The 23,199-nt window shown below is 46.1% G+C and overlaps 1 protein-coding gene across 3 annotated transcripts in view; it reads left to right on the top strand.

Annotated features, from left to right (window-relative positions):
• The window catches only part of PDE2A (phosphodiesterase 2A), a 426,878-nt gene that overhangs the window by 341,452 nt on the left and 62,227 nt on the right, over positions 1-23,199 (top strand). For all 3 annotated transcript variants that reach the window (XM_040426563.1, XM_040426562.1, XM_040426564.1), the window contains 4 exons: positions 3,484-3,558; positions 12,622-12,663; positions 13,444-13,512; positions 21,667-21,794. In XM_040426563.1, coding sequence (XP_040282497.1) covers positions 3,484-3,558; positions 12,622-12,663; positions 13,444-13,512; positions 21,667-21,794 — 314 coding nt within the window. The remainder of the gene's footprint in view (positions 1-3,483; positions 3,559-12,621; positions 12,664-13,443; positions 13,513-21,666; positions 21,795-23,199) is intronic.

Here is a 23,199-nt window from a genome sequence, read left to right as displayed (position 1 = left end):
GTACTAGAGGACCCGTTCTAAGCAGTTACTGGTCTTCACCAGAGCCCGCCGCAAAGCGGGATGGATTTGCCGCGGCGGTAACTACCAGGTCGTGTCCCCTAGTAACAACTCGACCTCTCTGGCAGCTGATAAGGCGTGGTACACAGGGAGAAGGCAAGAGCGTAGTCGGACGTAGCAGCGGTCAGGGCAGGCGGCAAAGGTTCAAAGGCGAGTGGACGGTAGCAACGGGTACGGCAACAGGTAAGGCAAACTAACATAGAAGGGAACGTTTTCTCTAAAGCACAAAGATCCGGCAGAAAGCTGTGGGAGGAGAAGGTATAAATGGGCAGTGCACAGGTGCAGCCTAATTAAGTCAGCACTGCCTCTCACAACCTTAACCCTTAATAACCCCTTTGGACCAGGCACCAATCACTGGTGCACTGGTCCTTTGAATCTAAGAGTCCCGGCGCGCGTGCGCCCTAGAGAGCGATGACGCACACGCCGAGACGCTGGAGTGCTGCCTGGGGGACCCGGAGCGCTCAGCGTAACAACTATAATACTGCTCCTACAGTATGTAGAAGAATATAACTACTATAATACTGCTCCTATGTACAAGAATATAACTACTATAATACTGCCTCCTATGTACAAGAATATAACTACTATAATACTGCCTCCTATGTACAAGAATATAACTACTATAATACTGCTCCTATGTACAAGAATATAACTACTATAATACTGCCTCCGATGTACAAGAATATAACTACTATAATACTGCCTCCTATGTACAAGAATATAACTACTATAATACTGCTCCTATTTACAAGAATATAACTACTATAATACTGCCTCCTATGTACAAGAATATAACTACTATAATACTGCCTCCTATGTACAAGAATATAACTACTATAATACTGCCCTATGTACAAGAATATAACTACTATAATACTGCTCCTATGTACAAGAATATAACTACTATAATACTGCTCCTATGTACAAGAATATAACTACTATAATACTGCTCCTATGTACAAGAATATAACTACTATAATACTGCTCCTATGTGCAAGAATATAACTACTATAATACTGCTCCTATGTACAAGAATATAACTACTATAATACTGCTCCTATGTACAAGAATATAACTACTATAATACTGCTCCTATGTACAAGAATATAACTGCTATAATACTGCTCCTATGTACAAGAATATAACTACTATAATACTGCCTCCTATGTACAAGAATATAACTGCTATAATACTGCTCCTATGTACAGGAATATAACTACTATAATACTGCCCCCTATGTACAAGAATATAACTACTATAATACTGCCTCCTATGTACAAGAATATACCTACTATAATACTGCTCCTATGTACAGGAATATAACTATTATAATACTGCCCCCTATGTACAAGAATATAACTACTATAATACTGCTCCTATGTACAAGAATATAACTACTATAATACTGCTCCTATGTACAAGAATATAACTACTATAATACTGCCTCCGATGTACAAGAATATAACTACTATAATACTGCTCCTATGTACAAGAATATAACTACTATAATACTGCTCCTATGTACAGGAATATAACTACTATAATACTGCCTCCTATGTACAGGAATATAACTACTATAATACTGCCTCCTCTGTATGATAATACCATCTTTATATAGGAATATAACTATTATATGGCTACATCCTATATAAACCCATTTAAAAGAGGTTAGATCTAGTATAAGGCTAGTTTCACACTAGCGGCAGGGGATTCCAGCAGGCTGTTTCGGCGGGTGAACAGCCTGTCAGATCCGTCCTGCCACTAGTTCATGTGTGCCCCCGGACTGCCGCTCTGTCCCTAGTCACTATTATGGGGCGGGGGAGGAGTCTTGCTGCATCGCAGCAGCGCACAACGAGAGGCAGCCGGAATAAAAGTACTGCATGTCGGAGTGCCTCTCGCCGTGCACCCGCCCCCGCCAATATTATATTCAATGGGGACGGAGCGGCAGTCTGGGGGCACACGTGAACTAGCGGCAGGACGGATCCGACAGGCTTTTCACCCGCCGGAACAGCTTCCCAGACTCCCCTGCCGCTAATGTGAAAGTACCCTAATAAAGTTTATAAGTAGTTAGCTTGTAGTTTATTTCAGGGCCCCCAGTTATGAGTCAGGGCCCCTGACTGGAGCCGTACGGTCACCATTGAAGGTCAGTAATGCTTTTTTCACAGTTCTGAAGGACACGTTTTTTTTCTAAGTTAAATGTGTATAAATCTAGAAGGTGAGCTTTAATAAAGCCGGCTCCCTAGCCCCGACCCCTAGGATCGATAAAACTCTAAAATAGCTGTGTTCCTGAACTGTGCCATAAAAGTCTGTTCAGGATCCCAGTCACCCATTCCAGATATAAGTGACAAGCATCAGCACCTCCATTGCCCCCGCCCCCCCCCCCCCCCCCCCCCAAACCATTGACTTTGCTGTCAGGCGGTATACAGGGGTAGACTGATTTGACTCATATTGGATTTGTTCCGATTTGTGTCATTTAGAGCCCGGAGCCTCCACACAACAACATTCTGCTATTTTCAGACTCCTCTCCACTGATTTTGGACAATGGTGGCTGTTCTCGCTGCGCCTCTTTCATCCACTATCGCTCCTTCTGTTTATTCTCCTTCGCTCCAGTAGCTCCCGCGCTTTGTATTCCTCCGGTTACCTGCTGCTCTAAGTTTTTCTCTTTCCTGCATTGTACGAGTTCGGTCTTCTTCCTGCGCAGTGGACACCTTCATAGGCTGAATAAGCAGCGAGCGGCAGGGGTGTTCTTCGCTGCTCACCTGCTGCCCATCTTAAAGGACATGTCCACCACTAAACACTATTTTTAGAAAGGTTTAACTTTCTTTGCCCTTTTTATTTTTTATTGTTTATGGTCAGATCTTAGTTTTCTGGTATCCCATTTATAGACGTAAAGTGAAATGGTAACATTGTGTCTGCCTGCAGCCACCACTAGAGGGAGCTCTATGCATACCTGTAATACCTTGACCTCAGTAGTAAATCTGTATGCAGTAAGCTCCCCCTAGTGGTGGCTGCAGGCAGACAACATTTTTACATAGAAGGAAGACCTATGCAGAGAATTCTGTTCTGTGTATTAGGAAAATCTGGCTTTGAAGGTAGGTTAAGCAATTAATCAGCATAGATTTGTGGACCCAGCCTCCACTTTCCAGCGGGATTGTCGCCCATCATTATCAGGCTCCTCAATAGTAAGTCGTCTCATGATTTAGCATTTCACCGAAACTAAGAAAATTCAGAGTCCAGGATTTTGGGGTGAAGGGTGACAACCTCTAAAGGGGCTCTAATGAGTCCAGCTCCTGTGTGTCCATCACATGCACAGAACAGATCTTCATCTTCTAAAGGGAAACATTCCCTTTCAGTGACAGCAAGCAGAGATCTAGAAAAGATGTCTCCTTTGCTTTGATTTCTCACTTCTCTTCTTATGTCTTTCAGCTTGAAGAACAGACGCAGTCGCCGTGTTGCTGCCTCCTCCTGGTATCTGAGGACAGTCACCAGCTCTTCTGTCAGGTGGGTGCACTTTGGGGAAGGGGGTCCTCAGCAGGTTCAGGAGGCAAAATACATTTGCTAGAGCGTACAGAAGGGGGTGTGAGAGAGTGTGTCTGCTTTTGTGTGTCAGGCCCCTATGTGTGTCAGGCCTTATCTCTTTTGTGTGTCAGGCCCCTCCTTCCTCATCTCTTCTATGTGTCAGGCCCCTCCTCCCTTATCTCTTCTATGTGTCAGGCCCCTCCTTCCTCGTCTCTTCTATGTGTCAGGCCCCTCCTTCCTCGTCTCTTCTATGTGTCAGGCCCCTCCTTCCTCGTCTCTTCTATGTGTCAGGCCCTTCCTCCCTTATCTCTTTTATGTGTCAGGCCCCTCCTTCCTCATCTCTTCTATGTGTCAGGCCCCTCCTCCCTTATCTCTTCTATGTGTCAGGCCCCTCCTTCCTCGTCTCTTCTATGTGTCAGGCCCCTCCTTCCTCGTCTCTTCTATGTGTCAGGCCCCTCCTTCCTCGTCTCTTCTATGTGTCAGGCCCCTCCTTCCTCGTCTCTTCTATGTGTCAGGCCCCTCCTTCCTCGACTCTTCTATGTGTCAGGCCCCTCCTTCCTCGTCTCCTCTATGTGTCAGGCCCCTCCTTCCTTGTCTCTTCTATGTGTCAGACCCCTCCTTCCTTGTCTCTTCTATGTGTCAGACCCCTCCTTCCTCATCTCTTTTATGTGTCATGCCCTTCCTACTTCATCTCCTCTGTGTCAGGCCCCTCCCACGTTATCTCTTCTGTGTCAGGCCCCTCCTTCCTTGTCTCTTCTGTGTGCCAGTCCCCTCCTTCCTCGTCTCTTTTATGTGTCATGCCCTTCCTACTTCATCTCCTCTGTGTCAGGCCCCTCCCACCTTATCTCTTCTGTGTCAGGCCCCTCCTTCCTCGTCTCTTCTGTGTCAGACCCCTCCTTCCTCGTCTCTTTTATGTGTCATGCCCTTCCTACTTCATCTCCTCTATGTGTCAGGCCCCTCCCACCTTATCTCTTCTGTGTTAGGCCCCTCCTTCCTCATCTCTTTTATGTGTCATGCCCTTCCTACTTCATCTCCTCTGTGTCAGGCCCCTCCCACCTTATCTCTTCTGTGTCATGCCGCTCCCACCACAATAAGACATTTTTTTTATACTTTATTATCTTTTTCTTTTACTAATTGAGATCCTGCAGGTGGCAGTTTGAGGGGGAGGACATAATTAAAGCTACAGCTACATATTTAGGGTTCTGCGGATCATTATTCCCGACACGGCGCTCAGCTTCAACATGAAATTGATGTCCTGAGCCGCACGATCTTTAATCTCCTTCTGATAAAAAGTTAGACAGCGTAACACTCATACAGGGAATCAATCTGTTCCTGTCAGCGCGCCGGCAATTAACTCCAGACATTAGTCAATAGGATGACATTTCTCACTCCAGAAGTGGAAGCTTTGGCCACGTTCCCTTAGATATCTGGCTACTACAAAAGTATTAACACCCCTCTCATTGCACTTTTTTATGTTTCATTGTTATCAGATCACGATGGATATCTTTTGCCTTGACAGAATAAAAAAAAAAAATTACTTAAAAAGTGTTGAAATCATTGACTGCATAAGTATTCACGCCCTTGTAAAATAAACGGCAAAGTAAATGCTACTAGGAGACCTATCCACACAGCCTCAAGGCTGTCGCTGCTGCTGGCTAAGATTTCACTTCAAAATGCAAATTTTTATGCAATCTTTTTTTGCGCATAAATTTTATTTTTTTATTTTTATGTATTTTTTATTTATTTGGGTAATCAATAAGACAGTTCAAGCAATTAAGAGGCATGAGGCACCAAGTACCTAATGCTTTAGTTAATATAACTAACATTTTATCTGCAGATATTATGATGGCTGGAGAGCTGGTTGCACATACTTTAGCCGGGAGAACGCAGGGGTATTTTCAAGTAAGTGGGTGCCCATGGTGGAGACAGCAAAATGTCCCAAATATACTCACTTTTCTAGGTTTTTTAAGGGTTAGTAATTTCCCTGGGGGTGCTTTAGCGAGTGTTGTCTCATATCCCTAATAGTCTTTGGTGATGAAGGGGTTAAAAACGCTGGAGATTTCTTAAAGGGATTTTCCAGGGGTAGAAAAACGTTTCTGCGGTCCTACGAAAACAGCGCTGCTCCGTCAGTAGGTTCTGCCTGGTACTGTAGCTTTGCTCCATTAAAGTGAATGAGGTTGAGCTGCAATACCACATACAACCTGCACACGGGTGTGGGGCTGTTTTTGGAAGAACGCAGCTATCTTTCTAACGCCTTTCATTCGTTCATATAATTAGTCCAAGCAACAGAGGAATAATCACGGGTAAAACCTGCTTTTACTTTCACTTTCAGCTGCATTCACTGCATCCTGATTTCTAACAGTGATATCTTCCCATGTACTGGAGATATTGCTGTCATTCTGGCATTGTTTGAAAACTTGCAATTCAAAACCCATATCTCTAGCTGGTACCAGACCAGAGATATGAGCAGCTAAAGCATCCCCCCTTCCCTGTCAGTCTCGAGGAGAATGATGCAGCATTTGCATAGCTGACAGGAGGAGAGAAAAATAGTAAAAAAATATATAGAAATCTGACATTGTTATCAGTTTACTGACCAACATAATAAAATTATGTCATTTTTACCACACAGTGAACGCCGTAAGTAAATTCCACAAAATAATGTAAAAATGTCCCCCTAAAAATAAAATAATAAATGTTATTTATTACACTATATATACCCCAAAATGGTTCCTAAAACTAATCCCGCAAAATAAAATAAAAAACTAGAAGAAAATATTAAAAAGTTATGACTGCTAGAACACAAAGGGGGAAATATTATTGGTCCTTAAAGGGAACCTGTCATGTGGATATTTGATTATAATCAAATCAATCAGGAGCTCATGAATATTCAGGACTCATCATTATCAGCTGGAGCTTTTCAATACAAGATGTTGGCAGATCGGTCAATTAAAGAAGGAGAATCAGTTACTTATTTATGTTGCCCTTAGTTAGGACACCATAAAACTGGTGACAGGTTCCCTTTAAGGCTAAAATGAATAAAAATGCAATAGTGTCCCCTACGTTGTGCGCCAACAAGATTTACGGCAGACACACATTAAAAATCTACAATAAAAAAAGGGACATTTTGGGAGGGTTTTTCCAATTTTAACGTGACTGTTAGGAGGTTAATCGAATTATTTATAGGGGTCAGAAATAACAGATGAAAAATTGTGTCTTCCTTCTGCCCCCACTAGAGGGAGCTACTGTATACAGATTGTTATAGTTGCCATACATTGATTTTAATAACACATTTCTATGCAGTAAGTCCCCTAGTGGTGGCAAAAGGAACTGCATCATTAATTCTACATTTACTGTACAATGTCAGGTAGGGTTCTGGGTACTAGGAGCTTTAGCATACCCCCTACATAACAGCAGACTCTGAAATGTAGTGGACCCCTCTCAGGCTGCCTTCATTCACTTTTATGGGTGTTGTGAAACATAAATCGCCCCCGTCTCAGGGTTACATTCTTCTATGGGATGGAACAAGTGCAGCCATCTTGCCATGGCTTAGGGGGTGTAGTGGTGCAACTCCCTCCCCCACTCTCTGTAGTTCTTGGTTATTTTAGGAGAAGTGTTGAAATCCTTCCTATTTTTATTCCTTTCTTGTTTTTTCATTGATGCCTTAAGTGCCAATCAGACCCTCATTAGAAGCTTCTCATGTTGCTGGCGCGATGCCACGCTTCACTTCTCAGACTGTGATAAAATTACATCGCAAACGGCTGCAGATGGTGGAGTCTGATATTATCCATCTCATAGAGCCATATAAATGTGCCAGCTTTCAGCGCCCAGGCAGTAGTGATCCTTTGTCACTTTACTAAGCATTGTCTCCCCGGTGCCCCCAATTTGTGCCCAAAGGGGGTATATGATAAAAATTTTCTCTCAGTACTTTTCTCCTGGTCTTGTATGTTTTATTGTGTAACCTGAAGGACCTAAAACAAAACCTCTGCAGTGTGGAGAGGCAGTATACTGTACAGCAGATAGATCTAGTACTGACCTCTGCAGTGTGGAGAGGAAGTATACTGTACAGCAGGTAGATCTAGTACTGACCTCTGCAGTGTGGAGAGGCAGTATACTGTACAGCAGATAGATCTAGTACTGACCTCTGCAGTGTGGAGAGGAAGTATACTGTACAGCAGATAGATCTAGTCCTGACCTGTACAGTGTGGAGAGGCAGTATACTGTACAGCAGGTAGATCTAGCCCTGACCTGTGCAGTGTGGAGAGGCAGTATACTGTACAGCAGGTAGAGCTAGTCCTGACCGGTGCAGTGTGGAGAGGCAGTATACTGTACAGCAGGTAGAGCTAGTCCTGACCTGTGCAGTGTGGAGAGGCAGTATACTGTATCGCAGATAGATCTAGTACTGACCTCTGCAGTGTGGAGAGGCAGTATACTGTACAGCAGGTAGAGCTAGTCCTGACCTGTGCAGTGTGGAGAGGAAGTATACTGTACAGCAGATAGATCTAGTACTGACCTCTGCAGTGTGGAGAGGCAGTATACTGTACAGCAGGTAGAGCTAGTCCTGACCTGTGCAGTGTGGAGAGGCAGTATACTGTACAGCAGATAGATCTAGTACTGACCTCTGCAGTGTGGAGAGGCAGTATACTGTATCGCAGATAGATCTAGTCCTGACCTGTACAGTGTGGAGAGGCAGTATACTGTATTGCAGATAGATCTAGTATTGACCTCTGCAGTGTGGAGAGGCAGTATACTGTACAGCAGGTAGATCTAATATTGACCTCTGCAGTGTGGAGAGGCAGTATACTGTACAGCAGGTAGATCTAGTCCTGACCTGTGCAGTGTGGAGAGGCAGTATACTGTACAGCAGATAGATCTAGTCCTGACCTGTGCGGTGTGGAGAGGCAGTATACTGTACAGCAGATAGATCTAGTCCTGACCTGTGCAGTGTGGAGAGGCAGTATACTGTACAGCAGGTAGATCTAGTCCTGACCTGTGCAGTGTGGAGAGGAAGTATACTGTACAGCAGATAGATCTAGTACTGACCTGTGCAGTGTGGAGAGGCAGTATACTGTACAGCAGATCGATATAGCCCTGACCTGTCTAGTGTGGAGTGGCAGTATACTGTGCTGCAGATAGATCTAGTCCTGACCTGTGCAGTGTGGAGAGGCAGTATACTGTACAGCAGGTATATATAGCCCTGACCTGTGCAGTGTGGAGAGGCAGTATACTGTACAGCAAGTAGATCTAGCCCTGACCTGTGCAGTGTGGAGAGGCAGTATACTGTACAGCAGGTAGATGTAGTCCTGATCTGTGCAGTGTGGAGAGGCAGTATACTGTACAGCAGGTAGATCTAGCCCTGACCTGTGCAGTGTGGAGACGCAGTATACTGTACAGCAGATAGATCTAGTCCGGACCTGTGCAGTGTGGAGAGGCAGTATACTGTACAGCAGGTATATATAGCCCTGACCTGTGCAGTGTGGAGAGGCAGTATACTGTACAGCAGGTAGATCTAGCCCTGACCTGTGCAGTGTGGAGAGGCAGTATACTGTACAGCAGGTAGATGTAGTCCTGATCTGTGCAGTGTGGAGAGGCAGTATACTGTAAAGCAGGTAGATCTAGTCCTGACCTGTGCAGTGTGGAGAGGCAGTATACTGTACAGCAGGTAGAGCTAGTCCTGACCTGTGCAGTGTGGAGAGGCAGTATACTGTACAGCAGGTAGATCTAGCCCTGACCTGTGGAGTGTGGAGAGGCAGTATACTGTACAGTAGGTAGATGTAGTCCTGACCTGTGCAGTGTGGAGAGGCAGTATACTGTAAAGCAGGTAGATCTAGTCCTGACCTGTGCAGTGTGGAGAGGCAGTATACTGTACAGCAGGTAGATCTAGCCCTGACCTGTGCAGTGTGGAGAGGCAGTATACTGTACAGCAGGTAGATGTAGTCCTGATCTGTGCAGTGTGGAGAGGCAGTATACTGTACAGCAGGTAGATCTAGTCCTGACCTGTGCAGGGTGGAGAGGCAGTATACTGTACAGCAGGTAGATGTAGTCCTGACCTGTGCAGGGTGGAGAGGCAGTATACTGTACAGCAGGTAGATCTAGTCCTGACCTGTGCAGTGTGAAGAGGCAGTATACTGTACAAGCAGGTAGATCTAGTCCTGACCTGTGCGATGTGGAGAGGCAGTATACTGTACAGCAGATAGATCTAGCCCTGACCTGTGCAGTGTGGAGAGGCAGTATACTGTACAGCAGGTAGATGTAGTCCTGATCTGTGCAGTGTGGAGAGGCAGTATACTGTAAAGCAGGTAGATCTAGTCCTGACCTGTGCAGTGTGGAGAGGCAGTATACTGTACAGCAGGTAGATCTAGCCCTGACCTGTGCAGTGTGGAGACGCAGTATACTGTACAGCAGATAGATCTAGTCCTGACCTGTGCAGTGTGGAGAGGCAGTATACTGTACAGCAGGTATATATAGCCCTGACCTGTGCAGTGTGGAGAGGCAGTATACTGTACAGCAGGTAGATCTAGCTCTGACCTGTGCAGTGTGGAGAGGCAGTATACTGTACAGCAGGTAGATGTAGTCCTGATCTGTGCAGTGTGGAGAGGCAGTATACTGTAAAGCAGGTAGATCTAGTCCTGACCTGTGCAGTGTGGAGAGGCAGTATACTGTACAGCAGGTAGAGCTAGTCCTGACCTGTGCAGTGTGGAGAGGCAGTATACTGTACAGCAGGTAGATCTAGCCCTCACCTGTGCAGTGTGGAGAGGCAGTATACTGTACAGTAGGTAGATGTAGTCCTGACCTGTGCAGTGTGGAGAGGCAGTATACTGTAAAGCAGGTAGATCTAGTCCTGACCTGTGCAGTGTGGAGAGGCAGTATACTGTACAGCAGGTAGATCTAGCCCTGACCTGTGCAGTGTGGAGAGGCAGTATACTGTACAGCAGGTAGATGTAGTCCTGATCTGTGCAGTGTGGAGAGGCAGTATACTGTACAGCAGGTAGATCTAGTCCTGACCTGTGCAGGGTGGAGAGGCAGTATACTGTACAGCAGGTAGATGTAGTCCTGACCTGTGCAGGGTGGAGAGGCAGTATACTGTACAGCAGGTAGATCTAGTCCTGACCTGTGCAGTGTGTAGAGGCAGTATACTGTACAGCAGGTAGATCTAGTCCTGACCTGTGCAGTGTGGAGAGGCAGTATACTGTACAGCAGGTAGATCTAGTCCTGACCTGTGCAGGGTGAAGAGGCAGTATACTGTACAGCAGGTAGATCTAGTCCTGTCCTGTGCAGTGTGGAGAGGCAGTATACTGTATCGCAGATAGATCTAGCCCTGACCTGTGCAGTGTGGAGAGGCAGTATACTGTATCGCAGATAGATCCAGTCCTGACCTGTGCAGTGTGGAGAGGCAGTATACTGTACAGCAGGTAGATGTAGTCCTGACCTGTGCAGTGTGGAGAGGCAGTATACTGTACAGCAGATAGATCTAGCCCTGACCGGTGCAGTGTGGAGAGGCAGTATACTGTACAGCAGATAGATCTAGTCCTGACCTGTGCAGTGTGGAGAGGCAGTATACTGTACAGCAGATAGATCTAGTCCTGACCTGTGCAGTGTGGAGAGGCAGTATACTGTACAGCAGATAGATCTAGTCCTGACCTGTGCAGTGTGGAGAGGCAGTATACTGTACAGCAGATAGATCTAGTCCTGACCTGTGCAGTGTGGAGAGGCAGTATACTGTACAGCAGGTAGATCTAGTCCTGAGCATCCTCTGGAATAGACTTCCAACCCTTCCCCTCTGCAATAACTACATAAACATAGTAAATCTATCCATATGCCTCTTCTTTTAGCTTCCCCTTTTTTGTTGTAATTTAGGTTGCCTAGCAACCACTAGATTTTTCTGCCTAGGTAACTATTAGTTGAGTAGGTGTAGCTATACAATGTGTCTGACAGCTAGACAGACAGACAGATAGAGGAGAGACAGATGGAGAGAAAGATAGATAGATAGATAATAGATAACATATATAATATAGATAGATATGAAATAGATATTTAAATATGAGAAGTAATATCCATCTTTTTCCGGGTCTTTTGTTCCGTTTGGCGATAATCGTAGGAGTTTTAGGAATTTGAACCAGAAAATAAATCTTCTGTTTATAAAGATACCATCCAGAATTTATTTGCACAACTTGAAAGGTTCTCCCTCCGGCGTTGCGGGGGAATCACTCTGATGTTGCAGTAAGTGTTTATACCGTACGTTGGAGGAGAGCGGCATTAGATGCTGGAGATCCGAGGAGAGGGGTTCAGCTCGATGTGACCTCCTCGCAGCCATCATCATTATCCTGGAGGAGCCGCATCTTCACCGTATCTAGAAGATTAAATATACACTTTATTCTGAGTGACATGAAATCATGAAAAAAATCCCGTTTTCCTTCTCCACCATACAACTCATACAGTCTGACTTTAGCTCTGACAGCAGCTGCGGTGTCCATGGTTCTGCTCCACCCAATGTCTGTCCACAGAAGTTGGTAACTACATGCACCATCATGTGCGGTCCAGACATCAGATGGGGAGTTGTTGTCACATCAGAAAATGCATTTCCCAATACAGGTGCAAAGGAAATGCCCAAGAGAGGCTGGAGACTGCGCCCTGTGCTGCGGCGGCATGCAGCGTGTCACAGGCAGTGGATAATCTGCAGACATTAGAGGTGGATCTAGGACTGAATTAGAGAGTGGATTCTGTGCAGAGATCCTAGTCTCGCACACAGCGTGGTCATCCATACATTCACACACGGACAGACAGTGGACGCACACAGACGCGCCGACTCTTAGGTGACCGCTGCACGCTTCTCATGCTGTGCCCCAAGAGATGGTTCCCCAGGGTTGGCGGGTATAATAGCTGTAATTAGCAGCACCCGGGAGTTTTGCATCGTGATATTTTACTGTACAACAGAAATCCATCTGTGACAAGTGAGAATTCGCTACAATAAATGTAACAATTATTGTATCAAGAGAAGTATTATTATGTCATCAAATAACCGGTAAAGTATATTCCTCCATCCTACAGGTCGTCGGAGATAAAGTATTAGAAGAAGAGATAAGTTTTCCAGTAAGTGATTACAAATTACATTACTTATGTTGCAGATAACGTGGTAGATGTCACCTGCAGTCCTATGTAACACCACATATAACACAGCGATAACTCTCTTAGTACAGATAATGTAGTAGATGTCACCTGCAGTCCTATGTAACACCACAGATAACACAGTGATAACGCTCTGAGTACAGAAACTGTAATAGATGTCACCTGCAGTCCTATGTAACACCACATATAACACAGCGATAACTTTCTTAGTACAGATAATGTAGTAGATGTAACCTGCAGTCCTATGTAACACCACAGATAACACAGTGATAACTCTCCGCGTACAGATAATGTAGTAGATGTCACCTGCAGTCCTATGTAACACCACAGATAACACAGCGATAACTCTCTTAGTACAGATAATGTAGTAGATGTAACCTGCAGTCCTATGTAACACCACAGATAACACAGTGATAACTCTCTGAGTACAGATAATGTAGTAGATGTCACCTGCAGTCCTATGTAACACCACAGATAACACAGTGATAACTCTCTTAGTACAGATAATGTAGTAGATGTAACCTGCAGTCCTATGTAACACCACATATAACACAGTGATAACTCTCCGCGTTCAGATAATGTAGTAGATGTCACCTGCAGTCCTATGTAACACCACAGGTGATTTTTGGTGTTACATATGACGTAAGATATTAAACAGTACAGTAACCCATTCAGCTCTGCTTCATCTGTATTTCTCAGGTTCACTGTAGTAGCAGCTATAATAAATCTTCTGATTCTTCTCAGTTGACATTCGGACATTTGGGTCAGGTTGTGGATAAGAAGAAATCCATCACGCTCCAGGACATCAGCTCTGTAAGTCTCGGCTTTATATTTGTGCTATAATAGCTGATGTCTCTTCTCCTCCACAGTTTTTATAATGTATGACGCGTTTACTCCATCTTCGATCCCACCCTCTTCCATGTGATGCCGTGTTGTGCTTCATGGTTTGTGGCTTGTTGCAGTGTGTGAACAGGTTCGGGTGCAGACAACCCGCAGTTAGAGGTGATACAGAAGTTGCCGTATGAACGATTGGTTATATTTTTCTGCCACCTTTACCTCCATACCGCCATGCAGTATTTCAGCACATTCTCAGCACCCGCCACGGATTCGCCCCTGACCTGCAGTCTCTAGAACATCTCCCAGCAGATGACTGTATGATATTTCCATTAACTTCCGATAAGAATTTAAAAAAATTGACACTTTGAAATGACTGAAGTTAGCGGAGATGCTGATAACAAACGTTTAATAGCTTCATATCCTCGCCTCAAACCATAAAATGATGTGACCCCCGGCAAAGCTGCGCACTGCGAGATAAGTAGCGAGGGCTGCACAGAGGGAAAGCCGATGGGAACATGAAGAGAATTCTATATCTACAGAGAGTATGAGTAATAGGATAAATAATCACACACTGCTCACAAGTTATATACTGGGCAGCATCGCCAGACTCACTCACTTCCTATAATACTAGAACTAACTTATAAATAATAATAATAATCTACATCAAGAAACATCATTACTATTAACTTAATTTCCAAATAGAGATGCTGTATGAACTGAAGATTCCGTGCAGCGAGAGAAACAGAAAGGATATGTTCATTCTGATATATATATATGCTACTGTACAAGAAACTAACGATTATAATACCGCACAGTGTTCATTTAACTAATATAAGGCTACTTTCACACTTGCGTTCGGGGTTCCGCTTGTGAGCTCCGTTTGAAGGCTCTCACAAGCGGCCGCGAACGCATCCGTCCGACCCCAATGCATTCTGAGTGGATGCGGATCCGCTCAGAATGCCTCAGTCTGGCTCTGCTTGGCCTCCGTTCCGCTCGGCAGGCGGACACCCGAACGCACGCCTGGCCGTGCGGAGCCAAACGGATCCGTCCAGACTTACAATGTAAGTCAATGGGGACGGATCCGTTTGAAGTTGACACAGTATGGTGCAATTGTCAAACAGATCCGTCCCCAATTGAATTTCAATGCAAAGTCTGGACGGATCAGTCTGAACAACTTTCACACTTCGATTTTGTTGTGAAATATAATGCAGACGGATCCGTCTGTGCAGACACCATGTGTACAAGAATATAACTACTATAATACTGCTCCTATGTACAAGAATATAACTACTATAATACTGCCTCCTATGTACAAGAATATAACTACTATAATACTGCCTCCTATGTACAAGAATATAACTACTATAATACTGCCTCCTATATACAAGAATATAACTACTATAATACTGCTAGTATGTACAAGAATATAACTACTATAATACTGCTCCTATGTACAAGAATATAACTACTATAATACTGCCTCCTATGTACAAGAATATAACTACTATAATACTGCTCCTATGTACAAGAATATAACTACTATAATACTGCTCCTATGTACAGGAATATAACTACTATAATACTGCCTCCTATATACAAGAATATAACTACTATAATACTGCTCCTATGTACAAGAATATAACTACTATAATACTGCCTCCTATATACAAGAATATAACTACTATAATACTGCTAGTATGTACAAGAATATAACTACTATAATACTGCTCCTATGTACAAGAATATAACTACTATAATACTGCCTCCTATGTACAAGAATATAACTACTATAATACTGCTCCTATGTACAAGAATATAACTACTATAATACTGCTCCTATGTACAGGAATATAACTACTATAATACTGCTCCTATGTACAAGAATATAACTACTATAATACTGCTCCTATGTACAAGAATATAACTACTATAATACTGCCTCCTATGTACAGGAATATAAGTGGTAGGCAATTAAGAGTGCCGTATTTGTGTGAGGGGAGGCGGGGCGTTCACTATTTAAACCTGGCCCTCCTCCCCCCACTTGTCGGTTCGAACAATTTCGAATCGGCTTGTGGGTTGGTGCCAGAGAAGGGCATGCGTCACTGGAGGATCGGGGGATCGACTGCGTCGAGCTCGTCGCTACGGTAATTAGGTAGGCAGGGTGGCTTGCACACCCGTCTCGCTATGTATAACATGTGGGGCTGCCGAGCGTGCCGCCGGTCCCCAGCTGCGCTGGAGACTGCCCGCACTCCCGATCGCTTCCGGCACCCCGAGACAGGCACCCCGATCCGCTCCAGGCCCTGCGCTAAGCACCCCCGCTCCCACATGCAGCGTCCCCCAGGCAGGCACCCCTCACCTGTGGCTCAGCAGCGACGGGTCACGACGTCCGCTCGCATACCCTGAGCATCGGTCACGCCGGCCGTCGGCTCCACGACGCAGCGTTATATATCACTCACTCCCGTATCAGAACGTTCCGCCGTAGAGGAAAACGCCGTCCGCTCACACAGGGATCTATTCATTAGCTGCAATCAGTAAGCGGAGGTCCAGCTGCAGGATCAGGGGACGGAAGCCGAAACCTATAGGCGATTAATACGCCGCGGCTTTCCCTGTACAAATAGTCGATAGCGGTGGGCACGGGATGCAATGTTCCACATGGCGGAGCGCAAATCCCTCGCAGCCGATCCTGATGCACGTTCTCCTGGTAATTACAATTAGCGAGGCTGTGAAGGTGGACATGCTTATTCATGTCTAGGAATCCGCTGCAGAATAAACTCGTCTTCTTTACTGCGCCAAACTCAGGCAAGACGAGATAAGCAGATACTCAGACATGTGCACTGTATAACAAGTTAGGATTTCAATGGTTAATTCTAACCTAGAAGGGAATCACTGGCTTGCTGCGCTCCAGCAGGTCCTGGCTGATAGAGGGCGGGGGATGGTCGACACCTACAGGCCCATACTGGTACTGCAGTCCAGGTGCAGGGCTCCTCTGCTCAGGCACAGTGGCTAGGTACTAAGGCAGGAGTAAAAAAAAAAAAAAAAAAATATTTAAATAAAATTTGGAATATGTTCAAGGATCAAATATAAAGAGGGCTTCAAGGAGGGGGGCTGGCCACGTCACTTTGCGCACGCAGCCGGGCCGCCCGTAAGGCCATACGGTCAGTCAGGGGGTTGGTTCGGGTGCAGTCACAATAATCCGGTGGTTAGCTAGGGAGCGGTGGCATGAGTGAAGTGTCGCCCAGCTGGCGTGCGCTCACTCACACGTCTGTCCTTGGTTATTCAGGTTCACAGGTGGTGGGGTAACTTACGATACTGTGGGGTTTGTGGCTGTCATGGCCGCCAGGTGAGTCAGGGGTGGTGCATGCGGGGGCCAACCACCTCTTTTCTCCTGCATAGGCTTGGGGGACGGGGGATGGTGGACTATTATGTCCAGGCCTCTGGCGCATCTCTTACAGGGTGGCGCCTACAGTCGTGGCCTTTGGTGGGGGGGGAAAGAAAAAAAAAAAAGAAAAGAAGAAATAATAATAATGGTATAGATAGGAATGTTGCTTTGCCAGTTCTGTCACGACTACAGACTCCTTATAAAGCCCTGCCACGACTGCAGGCATCAGTCTGTCACGACTACAGACCCGTTATAAAGTCCTGCCACGACTGCAGGCATCAGTCTGTCACGACTACAGACCCGTTATAAAGCCCTGCCACGACTGCAGGCATCAGTCTGTCACGACTACAGACCCGCTCTAAAGCCCTGCCACGACTGCAGGCAACAGTCTGTCACGACTACAGACCCGTTATAAAGTCCTGCCACGACTGCAGGCATCAGTCTGTCACGACTACAGACCCGTTATAAAGTCCTGCCACGACTGCAGGCATCAGTCTGTCACGACTACAGACCCGTTATAAAGCCCTGCCACGACTGCAGGCATCAGTCTGTCACGACTACAGACCCGCTCTAAAGCCCTGCCACGACTGCAGGCACAAATCCGTTACGACTACAGACTCATTATTAAGATCGGCCACGACTGCAGGCATTAGTCTCATGTCAACAGACTCACGAGGTAATACTACCACGTCTACAGGCGATGGTCCGTTACCGCTACTCTCGATGTAGGGTCCCCTCACGACTACAGGGGCTAGTCGGTCACATCCACAGACTCGGTCGCACTCCCGTTAACTACAGGCACTGGGTGGGCATCTACGGGTAGTTGCGTCACGACTACGCACGTGGGTCAGCCACGGCCTGGGAGGTCAGCCTTCACGGTCACAGGTAGGTCCAGTTAGGCTTCAGTCTCCCAGCGGGTTCTAGTCACAATAACCAGCCCCTAGGTGAGGGGGGGCACTCCCGCACCGGCGCACAATGCCAGGGAGCTGTGCGGCTCCTCACGCGGCACACGGTTCAAACCAGCGGGGGCCGGGGCCCACGGTAAAGGAAGGGCTCCCTGTGATCCGGTGCACATTGCCAGGGAGTGGCGCTGCTCCCCACGCGGTACGAGTGTCCAGCCGGCGGTGGGTCGGCCCTAGCTGAGGAGGGGGGCTCCCCCGCACTGGTGCATTCTGCCAGGGAGCAGCGTGAGCTCCCCACGCGGCTGGGGGGTAAGGCTCCTCATCTTCAATAAAGTCTGGCACGGGCCGCCGTGCCGTTAGGTAGGCAGGGATCAGGGGAAGGAGTACTAGGCTCGGTCAGGGGGAGCAGATCATAGGCGGTGGCTGGCTTCCTGCTGCCGGCCGTAGATAAGGTTCCAAGGGGGTTATTTAGGCACAGGATGTTAGTTAGTCCGTGCAGGTGACCTGCGTTATACCATGCTCTTCATGCTCGTACTCAGAGCTGTGCCCATACGGGAGCTGCTTAAGTGGTTGATAGTGAAAAAAATAAAAAATAATAATACATTTTTGAGTCTCTCACGCATGGCTTCTCCGTTTTAGGTTTACACATATGACTCCGCCATCTGAGTCTCACGCATGGCTTCTCCGTGTTAGTTTTACACATACGGATCTGCCATTAGAGTCTCTCACGCATGGCTTCTCTGTTTTAGGTTTACACTTATGACTCCGCCATTAGAGTCTCTCACGCATGGCTTCTCCGTTTTAGGTTTACACATACGGATCCGCCATTAGAGTCTCTCACGCATGGCTTCTCCGTTTTAGGTTTACACATATGACTCCGCCATTAGAGTCTCCCACGCATGGCTTCTCCGTTTTAGGTTTACACATATGACTCCGCCATTAGAGTCCCTCACGCAGAGCTTCTCCGTTTTAGTTTTACACATATGACTCCGCCATTAGTCTCTCACGCATGGCTCCGCCATTAGTCTCTCACGCATGGCTCCGCCATTAGTCTCTCACGCATGGCTTCTCCGCTTTAGGTTTACACACAGGACTCCGCCATTAGAGTCTCTCACGCATGGAGATTAAAAAAAAAAAAAAGGGGGCCTATCACTCACCTATTGGGCTTTGTCGGGGTTTTTGCCACTCTCAATTAAACCTGTCCTATAGCATTGTTAACTATACATGGCAGGTATTCAGCACCATTGGTACAGGCTACATCCGGACCTACCGTCACTCTTCTCCGCCCACCCGATCAAAGCGGCGTTGAAGGGTTTGCGCAAGATGTCTGTTGTAAAACGACATGGGCGTCAGCCATTTACCGGTAGCTTGTTCAGGCCGTGACAGGCAAACTGCAGGGGCAAACCGTTCGGGCCGCAGGTTAGCGCTCTGGTAGAAACAGCCTTGTACCTGGCCTTCCATGGATTCCTCAGGTCAGGCGAGCTCATGGGCACCAATACGCTGGCTGGGTGCCTGCGGAAAGGTCAGCTCATCCGGCGCGGGTCCATCTATGTCCTCACCTTGGCCTCGTCCAAGACGTCACGGCCGGGGCAACCAGTGGCGGTCAGATACTTTCCCACGGACAGCAGATGGTGTCCGGTGCAGGCCTTGGAGGCTTGGCTGCGTAGTATTTAGTCCAAGCGGCATGTTCTCCCGTACTCGAACTAGGCAATGCCCGGCTAACCACCGCGGCCTTTCTTACGTACATTCAGGTTAGTTGACAGGTTCAGGTGTCGGTCCTCGCTGGATCACAGGACATTCCTTCCGCATGGGCGCGGCAGCGGCGGCGTCCATGCATTAGGTGCCAGTACATATCATCAAACGGTTGGGTCGTCGCAGTTCCGCGTGTTCCATGCGTAATATCCCGGATCCTTATACGAAATATCATTGGCTTTCGAGTTTTGGTCTGTAGTTTCTGTTATCTAGTTTTCAAACTCCTATGCATGGTTCTTTTGGCCCCTTTAGGCTACCCTTCGATAAGCAGCTCCGGCATAACTCTGCTGCTTCTAGGTTGGGGGGGTGGAGTATAGGCGTAGGTAGGGGACCCTCTCAGCATGAGCCGATCCGAGCACAAGTGGTAGGCAATTAAGAGTGCCGCATTTGTGTGAGGGGAGGCGGGGCGTTCACTATTTAAACCTGGCCCTCCTCCCCCCACTTGTCGGTTCGAACGATTTCAACCCACCCAGGAGCCCTCCCTTCTTTCAGGTCTCATCATTGGGGTAGCCCCCTTTAGGCTACCCTTCGATAAGCAGTTCCGGCATAACTCTGCTGCTTCTAGGTTGGGGGGGTGGAGTATAGGCGTAGGTAGGGGACCCTCTCAGCATGAGCCGATCCGAGCACAACTACTATAATACTGCTCCTATGTACAAGAATATAACTACTATAATACTGCTCCTATGTACAAGAACATAACTACTATAATACTGCCTCCTATGTACAAGAACATAACTACTATAATACTGCCTCCTATGTACAAGAATATAACTACTATAATACTGCTCCTATGTACAAGAATATAACTACTATAATACTGCCTCCTATGTACAAGAATATAACTACTATAATACTGCCTCCTATGTACAAGAATATAACTACTATAATACTGCTCCTATGTACAAGAATATAACTACTATAATACTACCTTCTATGTACAAGAATATAACTACTATAATACTGCTCCTATGTACAAGAATATAACTACTATAATACTGCTCCTATGTACAAGAATATAACTACTATAATACTGCTCCTATGTACAAGAACATAACTACTATAATACTGCCTCCTATGTACAAGAATATAACTACTATAATACTGCTCCTATGTACAGGAATATAACTACTATAATACTGCCTCCTATATACAAGAATATAACTACTATAATACTGCTCCTATGTACAAGAATATAACTACTATAATACTGCCTCCTATGTACAAGAATATAACTACTATAATACTACCTCCTATGTACAAGAATATAACTACTATCATACTGCCTCCTATGTACAAGAATATAACTACTATAATACTGCCTCCTAAGTACAAGAATATAACTACTATAATACTGCTCCTATGTACAAGAATATAACTACTATAATACTGCCTCCTATGTACAGGAATATAACTACTATAATACTGCTCCTATATACAAGAATATAACTACTATAATACTGCCTCCTATGTACAAGAATATAACTACTATAATACTGCCTCCTATGTACAAGAATATAACTACTATAATACTGCTCCTATGTACAAGAATATAACTACTATAATACTGCCTCCTATGTACAAGAATATAACTACTATAATACTGCCTCCTATGTACAAGAATATAACTACTATAATACTGCTCCTGTGTACAAGAATATAAGTGCTATAATACTGGTTTTCCTCTTTCATTATCCTCTGTATGATGTATATTGCGGTAGGAGTCTTTCCCTTGGATGCTGAGTTTCTGGTCTCGTTAGATCACCTCATTAATTAGAGGACTGATAATTGCCTCTGGATATGGCAGGTTTGGTGCGGTAATTAGTTGGTGATATTGTTTTTGCAGATTGTACAGAACTGTCAGGATCGGCTCGGAAGCTTCCTTTATGACTATAGCTTTGTATCTCCTCTTTTATGTGGGTCTGTCTCCTGCCACTTTGATGTTTCGGTGTCCGGCCCCCCAATTCTCGTTGGGGGTACAAGTTTCACCCCTTTTGACTTCTCTTTATCTAAAACAATGAAGTTTCCACATTTAGATTATTGTGAGTGAGGGTGTGTTTTTTTTGTTTTTTTTTAATCATTTTTATTCCTTTCTTCCAGGAGGAGCACAAGCATCTGAACAACATGTTGGGCTTCGAGGTCCACTCTATGCTCTGCGTCCCCGTCATAAGTCGGGCAACCTCCCAGGTGGTGGCCTTGGCTTGTGCCTTTAACAAGCATGGGGGAAGGTAAGTGGTGAGACCCCTGCCCAGTTGGACTCCATATCCATTGTTCGTTCCTTGGTCATGGTCGCAGGAACCTAGACGTTTATTGGTTGAAGCCCTCAAACTGGACAACCCTCTAATATGTGTGGTGGCCTCCCGACTCTCCCCCCTTGGCAGAGGTCGGGGAGATTGCTGGATTTTGGCAGGTTCATGGGGCAATAACCTTGAAAATTGTGGAGGAGGAGGAGGATGTGGGTTATGTTCAGAACACATGCATACTCAGTCCAGCCGAGAATGCATGTGTATAGTAGAGTCTGGGTCAGTTTAGGTCCATGGTTATCAGGGACTGCAGATGCCGGACGTAAACCCGTTGGGTGCCATGACCATCAGAAGCTGGAGCAGGAGATGAAGTAGCTGGTGGTGTCCTCAGGAGACCAGATCCAGTTCCTGCTCTGGAGGATTGCAGGATTTGGAGGATGAGCGCCCTCCTCTGCCATGGAGAGGTCTCAGCGTGTCTTCATCAGATGCAGGCGTCTTTAATACCGCCATAGAGTGCTCCGATAATAATGATAATACTATTAAAATGTAATTTGGGGGGTTGTCACCATTGCTGGGGATGTCCACATACCGTCCCGCTGGAATTGGACATGCTGCTTGTAGATACGGGGTGACGGGAGCATGGGGCGTCTATGAAACGTACCGCCGTATGCATGAATCTTTCCGATACTATGTTAATCTGATGTATCGAGATCACTCTTAAAGGGGCCACGTCCCTTTACAAAGGATTCACCGATGCCATACCGTCTCCTAACAGCCGCAGCTGTTTATCAGCTCTAGAGTTTTAGACTTTTGCGCCATTTGCTGTATCGGTCTCATCTTCCAGTGCGCTGCCGGGCACAGTCCTCCGCCCCTCTTTGCTGTGCAGACGTTGGCGCTGCGCTGACCTTTCATGTAAGTGAATCTCAGCAGAGGAGACGGTTTAATTGTAAAATAAATGTTCCGTCTGTACTGCGCCCGGAGCCTCCTCTCCATCTGCGGGGTGGCTCGGGAAGGTCACGCCATCCTCTTGATGTATGGGCCAGATATGGCAGCAGATGTTTGCCTGCTTGGCCCTGTTGGTGCCAGGGATGCCGCCTCTCAGCCAGTCACTCGGTGCCGATTCATTGGCAGCTTTTACCTTTCACCTTTGCTCTTGGACTCTTCGGCTCCGCTATGGACGTAGCTGTCGCTGCAGTGTGGATGGATTTCCAGTGCCAATAGAATTCTGATTGCAGCTTTGGATGTGATTAGAGTATAAGACTGTAACGTAAAATAGGATATGCAAAGTACATACAGAGTTACTCCGAGATATGTGTAGATTGAAAGGCGTTGTCCTGGATTGGATGCTTTCTTCTAGAGACAGCATCACTCTTGTCCAGAGGTTGTACCT

This window comes from Bufo bufo, chromosome 3 (assembly GCF_905171765.1).
Source record: "Bufo bufo chromosome 3, aBufBuf1.1, whole genome shotgun sequence".
NCBI classification, from domain to species: domain Eukaryota; kingdom Metazoa; phylum Chordata; class Amphibia; order Anura; family Bufonidae; genus Bufo; species Bufo bufo.
Note: the sequence above shows the minus strand (reverse complement) of the source record. Positions and strands in the feature narration are given on the sequence as shown.